Source organism: Anabrus simplex, chromosome 14 (assembly GCF_040414725.1).
Source record: "Anabrus simplex isolate iqAnaSimp1 chromosome 14, ASM4041472v1, whole genome shotgun sequence".
Classification (NCBI taxonomy): domain Eukaryota; kingdom Metazoa; phylum Arthropoda; class Insecta; order Orthoptera; family Tettigoniidae; genus Anabrus; species Anabrus simplex.
The window spans coordinates 65,118,614-65,134,110 of NC_090278.1; the positions used below are offsets into that span (position 1 = coordinate 65,118,614).

A 15,497-nucleotide genomic window follows, 5' to 3' on the forward strand; every position below is an offset into this window, starting at 1 on the left:
TCTAAAATAAACTTTCATGTTCAGCTGATTTCTAAACGTTACTTTGCTAACTCAGGTATTTTGACCTAAGAGTTACGCCATCAATGTTGATATCTAGTGCGATAGGCACTTCAGGGTCAGTCTTAAAGGCCATTACTTCAGTTTTTGTCACATTAATCTACAAAAGTGACAGAACATCAGCAGAGTGTCATTGGGGCAAGGGTGTTCTGATGGTCATTCTGTGACACTAGATACGATATTTCCAACACAGGCATAGGGGAACTATATAGAATTAAACCCCTATTTTATGCCACTCTGGGGAATATTTTGAGAAAGTGTAAAATCAAGAAAAGCATTTCTTTTGTGCAGATTTTGTTTGCCATACAATTTAGAATAATAATGGAATGTTAACTTAGGGACTTGGGATTACAAAGAGAATAGAAAGAACCAAAAAATGAAGACTATGGACGTAAGTTACTTACCAGGGGAAGATAACAGGAGGCTATACATCTCAGAGTAGGGTGACATTAAACATTTGGTAAAAAAAAAAAAAAAAAAGTTAACGACTTACGAAATTAGCTTACATTCACATTAGCACAACAAAAGGCAACAATATCACTAGGCCTATTTCTTCAGCCAATCAAGGATAGACATTTGCTTTTTCTTCTCACGTCATCAAATACAGTTCTTTCTCTAACAGACCGCATGACGCTAGCACACAGTCCTTGACATCAAACTCTTGCAGATATCTTCTTGCAGATTCTAGCCCTCGAAAAACTTTCGTGAAGGCCAGCTTTCTGCCACACTTTTAGCCTCCTGCACATCATCATTCTGCTCTCCAGATGTGTAGTCCTCCAGTATTTGATCTACAGTTTGGACCTCAGCAGTGCTGAAATCATTGCCAACGGTTATATATTTTTAAAGTCGGTGTCGTCTGGCTTAAATGCAAGCTAGTTTTACTGTCTCTTGCTCCATTAATGCAATGCAAGCATGTCTTCACTTTGCCATCTTCACCTCCAGTCGCAGTTCTGAATGGTTGACATAGTTATACTGTACGTGTCCAAGCTTCAGTCACAAAGTGGAGAGTTGATAGAACAACATTTAATTTAATTTTAGATAAATCATCAAGCAGTCCCCCATCAATCATTGCCAACTGTTATATATTTTTAAAGTCGGTGTCGTCTGGCTTAAATGCAAGCTAGTTTTACTGTCTCTTGCTCCATTAATGCAATGCAAGCATGTCTTCACTTTGCCATCTTCACCTCCAGTCGCAGTTCTGAATGGTTGACGTAGTTATACTGTACGTGTCCAAGCTTCAGTCACAAAGTGGAGAGTTGATAGAACAACATTGCCACTGTCTTTCTGATCAGTTGCTTACAACAGTGGTATGTGAAAGCATGAATGATGCCCAGATCCAATGGTTGCAGTTGACTCATACAGTTTAAGGGAAAAACATAACTGTCACATTTCTCACAGAAGTAATGTTCTTGGGATAAGCAGAGCATTGGTCAATAAACAGAAGAATCTTTCTGTTCTTGGAGCTCTTTTGTCCATCCAGCTGAACAAGATCCTCATTGGAATCTACGGACGTCATCCAGGTGTGTGAATTGGCTCTGTACTCTTTGGTAGCTTTCTTATGTTTTTGAAGCACCGAGACTTGTTAAATCTTCCAAGAACAAGTGGAGGAGCTGTTCACGTCTGTCAAACATTACAAGCAAGAACTTCGTCTCCAGTATTATTTAATATTTATACGAACGATCAGCCCTTGCCAAAAGGAACAAAAAGCTTCATTTATGCAGATGATCGAGCTATAGATGAACTGAATCCATACTACAGAGAAAATCATCTAAAGCCTAACACCTCAAAGATGCAAGTTTGCACTTTTCACTCTAAGAATATACAGGCAAGCAGAAAACAGATTTTCGGGGAGGGTGCAGGCAAGAGGAAAACTGAAGATTTTGTGGGAGGGTGCTCTCTTGGATCATTGCTCAGTACCTAAATATCTAGGGGTAACTCTGGGTTGTGCATTCGCATATGAACAGCATTGTGTTAACATATAACACAAAGTATCTACGCGAAATTCCATTTTTCACAAGTTATGTGGTACCGACTGGGGAATGCAAGCTCAAACAATGTGAACTACTGCGTTAGCACTGAGCTACTCTGCATCAGAGTATGGATGCCCTGTTTGATGTAGATCTTGTCATGCCAAACTTGTAGATATTGCTTTAAATGAAACTTGCCAGTTTATAGCTGGTTGCCTGAGATCTACACCGTGTGGTAAGGTATATTGCTTGGCTTACATTGCTCCCCCAGATATTAGACATGAAGTAGTTGCCAAACATGAAAAATCTAAAGTAGACATTTCCCAAACACATCCATTACATGATTATTAACCTGCTAAACAACAATTGAAATCCAGGAGAAGTTTTCTACATTCTACTGAGTGCCTTTCGGATTCACCTCAATCATCAAAACTAACTTCCTGGAGATTCAGAAACCTTCATCTCATTGGATGGATGGATCCATCTGAAACTCTTCTAGCCTGTTATAAAGAGTCACAGTAGGCTGCAGTGTGGGGTCGGTCGATCTACGATCAATATGAAGAAGTGGGGTCTATCTGATGAGTCAACCCTCTGCGCCTGCTGAGAAGAACAAAACATGGCGCACCTCCTTCATTACAACTCCTGCCCTCTCGTTTGCACAATGCAAGATTTAGTGAAGGCCACACCAAATGGTCGAAATCGGCAAATTCTGGTCCGATATGATATGACATAGTTGTTACTTTCAATGTACCTCTAGTGTGTTTTTACCAGTTATCTAATCATTGTTGTCATTCAACTAATAATTTATACATGATGTATTGCTTCTGATACAAATAAATAAATAAATAAATAAATAAATAAACAGGTCAGAACAATCGTAACTCTTTGTTTGGATTTTGTACCACCATGACATGGGTTGCCTTTAAAAGTTAGGGCCTTGCTGGGTTTGAAGGTTATAGGAAAGTCCGGTCAGCATCGAACACTTCTTTTGCTTCATAACCTTCAATTAGCTGTGGAAGCTGATCTTTCCAGTTCTTGACCGTAGCAGGATTACCAACCGCACTCTCTCCAGAAACAGTCTTGTAAACAAGATTGTCTTTTCTTGAATCGGTCGATCTTGCCATGTCATGCTCTGAAGCCTTTGATAACAAGCCGCTCAGTAATATTAAGCGCCTGTTCCTTCAGATTGTGACCCTTCGATGTTTGCATTGGCTTGCTTAAGTCAACTTTCAATGGATTCCAACTCCATCAGTAGTGATACCTTCATGGTTCTGGATCTTCTCAGAAGAAGGGCCACAACGCACAAAAGTGTTTTTGATTTTCACTAATTTCTTCACGTTTGTGTTTAACATATAAATATCGGACCAAGTCTCCACACCGAAATCAGCTTGTTTTGAAATTTTCATTTTCTCATCCAGAGAAAAGGCATTCAGTTTCTTCTCTGTGAGTACATGTTACGCGCTGCTTTACATCTCAGTAAAGTTACTAAAATGTTATTCATTATGTTCAGAAACACACAAAATGTAGACTTTGTGTTTAACCTTGATTTTTTTGCTGCTCTTCGACTCTTTGATCTTTCAAACAAATGCTACAATTCTCACTCTTGCTAGGTCACTGATGGTATCGATTATCGCCATCATTCTCCACAACCGTCAACGGAAATGTGTGTAACATTGCAAACATTTCAAATCATTCTGCTCACCAATAGAGAAGCATGTAATACATTCCTACAAATATCTCGTTGGACCAAGATTGTTCCTCACTGTGGGACTTCAAAATCATAGCGTATTTTTAAGAAAATTGTCAATTCAAGAAAACTTATACATTAATCGCATGAAATTTCAGTATGGACAGTATGGTTAAAACACTGTATTCCGCTGCATGAAGATGTGACATAAGGTCAGGGAAAATATGAAATCGGAGATTGTAAATTCGAAGTTTCACTGTAGTGTAGTGGAGATCGAGGAGAAAATTCACAAACAACCAGAAGCCAATGAATGTGTTTGCTAAGATAAGTTGTCAGAAAGAGACCAGAGGAATAACCTAAGCCGCATCAAACTCCAAAATTTAGAATATATAGTCAAAATTAATATGCATTTCCTGGTCATCATGAGGCTAGTTTAATATTTTAGGAGAGGAGAGGACTAGACCAGGGTGATAGGAGAGAGGTGGTGGGAAGACAGGAGAAGTTGGAGAAGCGGTATGTTCCAAACAGACCCAGACCGTGGCTGGAAACTATGCAATATGATGATGATTTCCTGTAATATCAAGGTATTAAATGTTACACACATTCTCACTAGGGCTGAATCCTTGTGGTAAAATGCTAGCTGAAGTACCCATCCTTCGTACGGATTTATGGGCAAGAATTAAAGTGGTTAATGACACAAAATGAAATGTGAATTATAAACTCACTAAATATAAATTCTGAACCTACAAATTAAAAAAAAAAGATAGAAACATAGAATATAAATATAAGGAGCAATCAAAGTTTCTCTTTGATGACCGTACAGTCCTGAATCGGGATGCCAATCAGACAAAATCGCTGTGAGAATTGAGGCATTCATCCCACCGATGCACCAGGTTGAAGATGTCCGTATGTTAAAACACCGTATTCCGCTGCATGAATATGTCCATAACCACCTGCTGCACATCCTCGCCCGACAGGAAGTGTCGACCCTTCAAGGCCTTTTTGAGGAGACCGAAGGCATGATAATTGCATTGGGGAAAGATCAGGACTGTAGGGTGCCCACTTGTTGTTGCCCTTAATGGATGAGGCTGGCCTCCCAGATCGACTGGCATCTTGTGTCGAAACGCGACCCGCACGGAACTTGGTGCACCATTCCACAACGGTGGTTTTCCACAGACATGCTGCTCCATACATAGTCTTAATTCTCCAGCGGATGTCCATGGGTGTTTGTACTTGAGCAACTTCTTATGTATGTAAGCACTGACGTGTGGCAGTCGTGTCGTGCCGAGATGTGTATGTTAAATGTAGCCCTGCATACTATGGCGATGTTATTACCAGAAGATGTACAATATTAGAAGGATCCACCTTTCAATACTTTGTTGTAAGTTGAACTAAAAAGAAGTCACAACTTGTTTATTGGGACCGGTTTCGACACATTACAAGTGTCATCATCAGCCAAATAGTAAAGTAGGGCCAGATATAAAGATCTTAAAACAACTAATACATTGAACATAGGCAAAAAATTAACATTGATTCAAATCGTAGCAATTCAGTTAATTCAGTTAATTGCTACGATTTGAATCAATGTTAATTTTTTGCCTATGTTCAATGTATTAGTTGTTTTAAGACTTTATATCTTGCCCTACTTTACTATTTGGCTGATGACACTTGTAATGTGTCGAAACCGGTCCCAATAAACAAGTTGTGACTTCTTTTTAGTTCAACTTACAACGAAGTATTGAAAGGTGGATCCTTCTAATATTGTACATCTTCTTATTTCTCTATTCAATACGGAACGATCATGTTTTTAACTTTAAATGTTATTACCAGAAGTGTCCAAATAGGACCAGCATGCTGTTGTTCTGTTCTTGGCTGCCGAAGGGCAAACACCGGTGGACATCCATCCAAGAATGAAGACTGTGTATGGTGCAGCATGTCTGTCGAAAACCACAGTCATGGAATGGTGCACCAAGTTCCGTGCGGGTCGCGTTTGGACGCAAGACACCTGTCAATCTGGAAAGCCAGCCTCATCCAGTACGGACAACAACAAGCGGGCAGTGGATGAGGCCTATAGTCTTGATCTCTCCCCATGCGATTATCATGCCTTCGGTCCGTTCAAATGTGCCTTGAAGGATAGACGCTTCCTGTAGGACGAGGATGTACAGCTGGCGGTTACGGACTTCTTCACGTAGCAGGACACGGTGTTTTACCACACAGGGATCTTCAACCTTGTGCGTCGATGGAATGAATGCCTCAGTGGTCACGGCGATTTTGCCTGACTGACATCCCGATTCAGGACTGTACAGCTGTTGAACGGAAACTTTTTGATGGCCCCTTATGTCTCAAAATCAAAAGTATCCCTTATGTGACAATTTCAAGCTCTATTCCTACCAAATTTCAGCTCAATCGGTCCAGTAGTTTTTGAGACTTTCCAGAATAAACACGCACACACCATCTCATTTTAATTATAGTATATATTACTTTGTATTCAATAGAAAGGTTGTTGTAGGCGTGATGTGGAAATGCAGTACACTAGCAAATCAATCAAACAGAGACCACCACTAGCAGTGACAAACACTGATAAACAAATAGTATTATCCCAATGCATACTTTCTTTCTTCAGCTCGAGTCATATTCTTGCAAAATTCAGCAGCCGTATTGGCGTTGTCGTTGGCTTCAAACGGATCTCGAACAGTGCGGAGTTCACCCACTCGTCTGCAGACGAAGAAATGTGCCATATTCCGGATGCTACTGAATTCGAACTGTGCATTGAATCCCATGCTTAGCTGTCTCCACTTCTAAGTACTTCTAGTGATCTTCGTGAAGTACTTTTACCTCATCAACTCGGTGATTAAAAATGAGGACTTTTCTGCTTGAAAAAACATACAATCTGACTTTTCAACCTGTTAACAATCATACCATTGTCTGCTCTCTTTTGTACTTCAGTGTTCTCTTTGGATTCATGAAATATCAAGCTTTCACTTGCAAATCTACATTTTAAGAGGGAAAATCTTCTAGTAGACAGTGCTTTTATCATGTCATTGCACCATGGAGCAGTGTCATTTAACCTTACTCTAGCATGTCATGAGGATGAATTCGTCATTACTGAAGCATATTAAAGACATTTTGTTATGAAAAATAGTTATATAAGTAGATTAACTTTATTACTGGCTGTCCACCAAAGTGGTCAAGGTTCAGATCCTGGGCAGTGTATGTGAAATTCATGAAATTAAATATCATGTCCCTCTTGTTTGGTCTTTTCTTAATTGTCACAAGATAAACAGTCAAGTGAAAACTACAAACTTGGTTGCCTTGTTTGTGTACCAGGTGTATGCATAAGTCTTTTCCAGTTTCACTAAGAAATGGCACCAGCAAACGGTACGCAGCATATGAATTCGACACATATGTCAGTTTGTTCGTCTGACATTAACCTACCAGCACACCCAAGTTGAGTCTGCCAAACACTAGCATCTGTGTTGTATGGTTCAGTGATCATGTCGACGTTTGTGCCTGAAAACGAACATTCGCGGCATGCATTGCTTTTCTGATGTAATCAAAAGAAAAAGGCTGTGGAAAGTCTTTGTTTGCTGGTAGAAACATATGGTGAACACGCTCCATCGACTAGAACATGTGAGACATGGTTTTGACAATTTAAACATGGTGATTTCAATGTGAAAGACAGTGCACGCTTTGGTAGACCACAAAAGTGCGAAGACGAGCAATTGCAGCTGAAACTGTTAGTGCACAATGCTGTCACCAACAAATTATTAATTTAAATCAGGCATTAATCAAAAGACGACCTGAATGGACCAGAAGATATGACAAAGTGATTTTGTTACACGACAGTGCACCGTCTCACACAGCAAAACCAGTGAAAGACACCTTGAAATCGCTTGGATGGGACATCCTTCCGCACCTGCTGTACTGCCCCCCCCCCCCCGCCCGGAGTCACCTCTTCGCATCAATGGGGCACGCGCGCGCAGAGCAGCACTTCAGCAATTTTGAGGAAGTTGGAAAGTGGCTCGACGAATGGTTTGCCGCAAAAGACAAGCAGTTTTTCTGGCATGGTATTCATAACTTACCTGAAATATGGGTGAAGTGTGTAGAAGTCGATGGCCAATATTTTGAATAAACAAAAAATTAATATCCCTTGAAAATTACATGTTTTCTTTACCTCAAAAACTGGCAAAAACTTCTGCATACACCTCGTATAAAATTAATAAACGTTGTGATGACCGACTTATGGCCAATTGAGGATGTATAGAATTGAGTGCAGTTATAGAATCTCATTTCTAGGTAGCTGACATTAACTCTTAATTCCATATAGTGCATGTTAACTTATCGATTTGAAAAGCATTTTTTGTTTCTTATTCTTAGGTCCCGGGCGATGCGACTTCTCTCCCTGGACCAGCTGTGTAACTTGCTCAAGTACGCTCTGTCTCGGATGAAGGCCTATCCTGGGGTAAGTGGATCACGTTTGTTACTGAGAGAGAATTAGTTCCGCAAGCAGTTTTTGTTGACAGTACACTATCCTTTGTTGCAAGTTTTCATGGTGCATTATCCTATGATTTGGCAACAGTGCAAAAGACTAGGTTATCTGCGTACAAGGCTTGCCTTCAGCAGTCAGTTATTTGTAAACTTGCAGTCATCCATGTTTCGCATGTTCTGAGGTGTTTATTTCGACACGTGTTATGTGAATTAGTGTATTAATTTAAAATCAGAGTTCAGTTTGGATAAGCTACTGTTTAAGAGGAGAAAAGTTGAAAATGTGTCCGTGACAGAATTTAAAACAAGAATGGATTGATACAAAGAGTTAAGTGTTGTGAAAGTAGTTTATAGAGAAAAACAAGAGGGGCAGGAAATGTGCAAGAATGCTGTCTAGTGAATGGAAAATTCATGTGTGCTCGTTTTAATTTCTACGACTCAATTGAACTTTTGTGCACAAATGGATAAACTCAAGTTTCTCATTAATAACCAAAATCTCTTACTGAAAGACGTAGCCAACAAATCTCTATAAAATAAATATTTTTTCCTTTTTTTTTTTTTTGAGAATAAATATTAAATGAATATTACAAAGGATATTATAGTTTCGTGACATGCAGCAAATCTTGCGGCACAATAGCAGTGCTGCATAGTAAACCGTTATCAATCCAGAGACTGATTGGACTTTCATACAAAAGAAATCACTGTTGGTTTTGTGGATTTGTGGATATTCCACTATCCTTCTTTTATTTTCCCCCAGTACTGAGGTTTGTAATTTCCAAATAGACTACAAGGCTATTTTCTCCCTACTTCTCGATATTGTGCCAGTCGTATTGCCCCTTACTTAATATCAAGTAAATGTTTTTTGAGCCGGGCTGAGTGGCTCAGACGGTTGAGGTGCTGGCCTTCTGACCCCAACTTGGCAGGTTCGATCCTGGCTCAGTCCGGTGGTATTTGAAGGTGCTCAGATACGTCAGCCTTGTGTCGGTAAATTTACTGGCATGTAAGAAAACTCCTGCGCGACTGAATTCTGGCACCTCGGTGTCTCCAAAAACTGTAAAAGTAGTTAGTGGGACATAAAAACAAATAACATTAAATTATTAATAATATTTTTGACATAGATACTGTGGATACAGTGTCATAAGGCATGATGTAGAAACTCCGCAATGTGATTTCTCTGTCCTCAGAATATGCCTTCATGTAATGCAGTCTCTATTATGTTTTATCGCATTTTGTTTTCACTTAGTGTCTGAAGATTATTACTACAGTAGAATTAGTTCCCAAAGCAATGTAATAGATTATTAATGATATTAATATTACATACATACATACATACATACATACATACATAAATCTTCATTATAGAAAGTTATGCCTTTCAGCTTTCAGTCTGCAAGCTTCTGAGAATTTACTAAACGTCACCACCATCCCTGTTTGTAACTAGTTATGTGGCCTCGTTTAGGTCTATACCTCTTATCTTTAAATCATTAGAGACAGAGTTTGACCATTGTACTCTTGATCTCCCTCTACTTCTCTTACTACTCCATTATTCTCGTAGGTAACCTATCCTCCTCGATGCGCCTCACATGGCCTCACCACCGAAGCCGGTTTATGTGTACGGTTTCATCAGTCTAGTTCATTCCTAACTTAGCCTTTACCTCCTCATTCCGAGTACCCTCCTGCCATTGTTCCCACCTGTTTGTACCAGAGATCATTCTTGGTACTTTCATGCCTGTTACTTTTGAATAAGATATCCTGAGTCCGCCCAGCTTTCACTCCCATAAAGCAAAGTTGGTAATGAAAGTTTTGTCCAGGAGCTGACTTCTTTCTTACACAATACTGTTGATCACAACTACGAGTTCACTGCATTAGCTTTGCTGCACCTTGATTCAATCTCACTTTACCCCCATCCCGGGATAATACACATCCTAAATACTCAAAATGACCGGGCGAGTTGGCCGTGCGCGTAGAGGCGCGCGGCTGTGAGCTTGCATCCGGGAGATAGTAGGTTCGAATCCCACTATCGGCAGCCCTGAAAATGGTTTTCCGTGGTTTCCCATTTTCACACCAGGCAAATGCTGGGGCTGTACCTTAATTAAGGCCACGGCCGCTTCGTTCCAACTCCTAGGCCTTTCCTATCCTATCGTCGCCATAAGACCTATCTGTGTCGGTGCGACGTAAAGCCCATAGCAAAAAAAAAAAAAAAAAACTCAAAATGATGCACCTGTTCCAGCATGACATTGAATTCTCACAGGTTCCTTAACTACCGACATAGTCTTGGAAAGGCTGATATTCATATCATACTCATTGAACCTCTTTTCTGCTATTCGACAGGAGTAGGCTATGTGTCAGCACTTGGTTTCACCCTCTTCCTTCTTACTAAGCTCACCAGAAAAAAAATTAGTCTTCCTAGTGCGCATGCACAGATGGATCGTTAAGCCTGTACAGAAGGCGCAGCAAGCGAATCCCATGCTTAACTGCATGTGCACTGCCTGTATGTGAGCGTAAGGCAGTAGTGACCAGTGAGACTTTAATGTTTCAAGCGGACAGTGTTCGTCAACATGGGTAGATAATTTTAATTTTCTGTGGCTATTTCTAGCTGGGTGCAGGCCTTGTAAGGCAGACCCTTCGATGAGGGTGGGCAGCATCTGCCTTGTGTAGGTAACTGCATGTTATTGTGGTGGAGGGTAGTGTTGTGTGTGGTGTGTGAGTTGTAGGGATGTTGGGGGCAGCACAAACACCCAGCCCCCGGGCCATTGGATTTAACCAATGAAGGTTAAAATCCCCGACCCGGGACCCTCTGAACCGAAGGCCAATCAACCAACGAGTCGGACAACATGAGTAGATGTAAGGATCTGACAGAGCGGAAAAAAGGGGCAATCATGTTTGGCTTTGCCCATGGCTATACAGTGCGTGAAGTTACTGGATTTGTTGGTGTATCGCAGTGGACTGTTCAACGTGTCTACAAGCATTGGTGTACTACACGTAGCCACAGAACACAGCGTTAGAATTGTGGCCGGAAAAAAGATCCTGACTGAATAGGACCGGAGACGCGTTTTGCGGCTTGTGAATCAAAATCGCTTCCAAACAAAACAGGAATTGTTGCAGTCAGTGTATGAAGGTCCATCCCAACCTGTTAGCGAGAGAACATTGCGACGGGAACTGCATGCAGTGAACATAATGTGGTCTGACGAATCTGTATTCCAATGACACATGTCTTAGAGTGCACCAAAAGCAAAATGGGTGTGTGAAAAGCCAGGTTCAAGCCGGAGGTGGGTCTGTGATATTTTGGGAGTGATTGGGTCCACTCACCGAGGTGACCATTAACACGAAGCAGCATGTTTATTCTGGATGATCAGGTGTTGCCTTTCAGTCGACATCTGCATGTTGAGTATGCTATTGATACCCCGATTTTTCAAGATTACAACAGTAAAGTTCATCGGGCTGGACCCATTATGTGTCTGGTTTTATGAACACTCCCCCACCCTATTCCCTATTACATCTTGATTGGCCTGAAAAATCATGTGACTTGAACCACATTGAAAATCTGTAGGGCATGTTGGAAGAGTATGTAAAATTCCAACATCAGCATCCCCGCAATTTTGTGGAATTGCGCAATCAAATCCTCAGCGAGTGGCTTAACCTGAATGCAGTGTACCTGCACAGCCTTATGGACTCGCTCCGAATCCAGGTGGTTATCAAGTCTAGAGGCAGAGTTACACGGTCAGAGGTGCCAACTATTGCGGATTATCCGTAATTATTACGGATTTCACCTCACGATTACGGCATTACATTCAAAGGGGGATATTATTACGAAAAAGCGACAATATCGCAAAAACAATTTTCTACGGCAGACGTCATCACGTAGTTGCTCTATGGAGCCATTGTTACTTGCTCCGCTCGGGACGGGTGTTTGTCACGTGACAAGAGAGCAGCAGTCAGGCGGGTTGCATACCGTGGCCGTACTGTACTTGCGCCACTGGCCTTCAGTACATACTATGTCATGCACTTCGCCTACTTCTTCCTCTACTTGCTCGCTAAGCTGCTCTCGTTCCTCGAGAGCGGGGAGCAAACTGGCTCCGAAGGCATTCCACTCTCGATTGACGGTGCCTGTTCCACGGGGAGGAAAAAGGGGGAAAATGAATCCTTTCGAGCGTTACTGCTGAACCCTTCTCTTTTCAGCATTTGTGAGTTGGTAACTATACTTCTGCCGTCACTTCCATTTGCTACCCGTGAAAATTCTTTGTGATTTTCTCCTTTATAAAACCTTAGGTAATACTGTATTTCCAGCATTAAGTGTATCTGGCAGTAACTCTCCCGCAGAAAGCATTTTCAGTGTTGATAGGAAAAATCGGAGGGAATTCAGGTCTACATTGAGCACATCTACACTGGAAACTTGTATAGTTGAGAAGGCGAAAATTCCCATCACAGGGGAAAGGGTGCTTCAAGGAAATCCACACCGAAAAGCAGCTGCTGGGTGCGAAACAAGCTACAAAGAATATTTTATGACAAAACTAACTGGTATTGTGCAAATTTTGCTGTGTAATACGAAATACTTCGCAGCAGATTGCTGTCGGGAAGGGCGAAGGGAATGTCATTATTGAGAATGTAGAGGATACTTTGGATTTGACTCGAAAATTTTCGGGGTGAAAGGGGGATTACTGAAAACCCACTTCAAAAGTTGGCACCTCTGCACGGTATGAAATAAAGCTTGTAATGATTTCTCCAGGGGCGACTCATTTTTTGTCCAGTGAGCTTATCACGTATCACATCATTCATTTCATCTCATTAACTCCTCTGATGGGGTTCATGTCACTAGAGTTATCCGGTCATAAACACTTGCTACGAAGAATCATCTCGCTTCATATCCGACTCCGTAGAGAAGAGGATAAGGGTTGGTCATACATACTCATTGCACCTATTTTGAAGTTCCAGACCTTTCAATAGATGATCCTTGTAAACTGTGAACAACAAAGGTGCTTGACAAAGGCGTTGTCTTACTGCTGTAAGTATCTTAAACCAAGAACTCATTCTACCATCAATTCTCACTGCAGCCCAATTGTTAACATAAATCCCTTTGATTGATTTTAGTAATCTACCATTAATCCCATAGTCCCCCAGTATGGTAAACATCTTTTCTGTTGGTTCTCTGCATATGCTTTCTCTAGATCTACGAAACATGAACTTAACTATCTATTCCTCTCATAAAAAATTTTAATTACCTTCAATTATGCTGGATGCATACGGTCAGGACACTGGATGATGTCATGAAAAGAGCTAGACATTTATGAATACAGGAGAATGGACTGGGAAAATGGAACTGTAAGCTAATGATAATGATGATGATTAATGACATTCTGGGTTACAGTATTCAGTAATATTAATTGAACTTTGTGACCAGGACTGTTTAAAATTCTAATGATTTATAATTGTTGTAAAATTTCCTTCTGTGTCTTTTTTAAACAATTACATCTGTATTCTAACAGAAAGATGGACTCTATAGCTTTAAAATGTTTCATACATTTACCTGATGACTTAATTATTGTTTTAGGGTGTTCAAAGTAAGTCTGTACAATTAAGAAAAATATCTTCAGCTTATGAAAGTACAGTATCACTATGGCTAGTTATCTATGTGTATAGAATTGAATAATTAATTCTTATAGTAGGAGCATAATTCTGGAACAGGAGCAGTCTGATTTGTTGTTCAGTTCAAGGCACAGTCACCATTTATGTTGCAAAATTGTTATAATGTTCTGGAGCTGAAAAACTCTTTAATTCCATGCAGTTTTGGTCAAGCCTGAGAGAGCTGTATTCTTTCTTATTGCTCAAGCATGTCTGGTTGTTTCTTTTCTGTGCTTGCCTGTTGACCTTGAGGCTAAGTCTGCTGATACAGAATGTGGTTAGTCTCAAGGGGTGGACAAAGCAACTGCCTGTTTTGCTTATTGTTCATCATCATTTACTGTACTTGGTAGATAGCAAAGGTCCTCAAAGGTTTTCTCACCTTTGGGTGTCAGGTGAAATTATGCTAATAATGCCAGCTTATTTCTCTAAAAATGCAGTCTGTTGGATGCTCCTACTTTATTTTGCTATTAGTCTCTTGATTTGATTTATTTTGTATGTTTTAAAAAGTTGAAAATATTTCCTAGCAGACAAAGTAGGCATCCCCATACAATGAAAAACATAAGACTAAGCAGTTTCCTCACTTGTGCCGAAAGTTGAAGGGCTAAAGGGCCCGGAAAGTTTTCAAATTGTGAGTCTTGGATAGCTCTATCAGACTAAAAAAAAAATTCTAATTTTAAAAATAACTTCCAGCATAAATGCATTTTCTGGAAAAACAGTCGAAAATCACTTGTTTCCTTTTTGATTCAAACTCTAGTCAAATTAACTTATTTACATAATTCTTTCTATAATGTGTTCCTTGGTTCAATACCCTCAGGCATTTTTTGAGGTCCACATCGAATGTAGTTATAAGGGCTTAAGTGAAACTCTGCATTGGCTCACATTAACACTCGTACTGGTAGAAAAAGGCAAACTGCTAATCTAATCGACTAGATAACAGTGATTAAGAAAAGGATTGTAATTTTTAAGAATTGTTAAGACTAAATAAGTCTATGCTCCTTGCTGATGACATTGTAGTTTGGGGAGATAATGAAGAGGAAGTACAGACACAAGTTGATCTATGGAATGAGGAGATAAGAAATTTGGAATGAAGATTAGTACTGTGAAAAGTAAGACTTTGATCACGACAAGAGGTAACGGAAAATCCAGGGGAGTGATAAACATTGGAAATTAACCTCTTGGAGTAGTGAAAAATTTTAAATATTTGGGCAGCATGATGTCACAAGATGGAAATTTGGATGGAGAAATTGATTTAAGAATGCAGCAGTCTGCAAGTTTCTACCAGTGTGTGAGAGACATTGTATGGAACAAAGATGTGCCAATAAAGGTTTTATACTTGTCCTATTATAAACCTACACTGACCTATGCTTCAGCAGCCTGGACGTTGACTAAGTGGAGCCAAAGTAAGATACAAGCTGCTGAAATGAGGTTCTTTAGGAGCATGCAGGAAAAGACAAGACGAGATAGAATACGAAATGAGGAAATAAGGAGAAGCGTGGGAGTGTGTAAACTTCAAGGAGAGATTGATATAGCAAAGCTAAAATGGTTTGGAGACATAATGAGAATGCCAGGAGAGAGAATACCAAAGAGAACATTCATGGGTACAGTGACTGGAAAGAGGCCTAAGGGACGGCCTAGAATGAGATGGAGGAGCTCTTTTGTGGACTGTATTGCAAATAGAGGAG

The 15,497-nt window shown here is 40.3% G+C and overlaps 1 protein-coding gene across 1 annotated transcript in view; it reads left to right on the forward strand.

Annotated features, from left to right (window-relative positions):
• The window catches only part of Zmynd8 (Zinc finger MYND-type containing 8), a 415,670-nt gene that overhangs the window by 159,052 nt on the left and 241,121 nt on the right, over positions 1–15,497 (forward strand). The window contains exon 5 of the mRNA XM_067157629.2: positions 8,089–8,173. Coding sequence (XP_067013730.2) covers positions 8,089–8,173 — 85 coding nt within the window. The remainder of the gene's footprint in view (positions 1–8,088; positions 8,174–15,497) is intronic.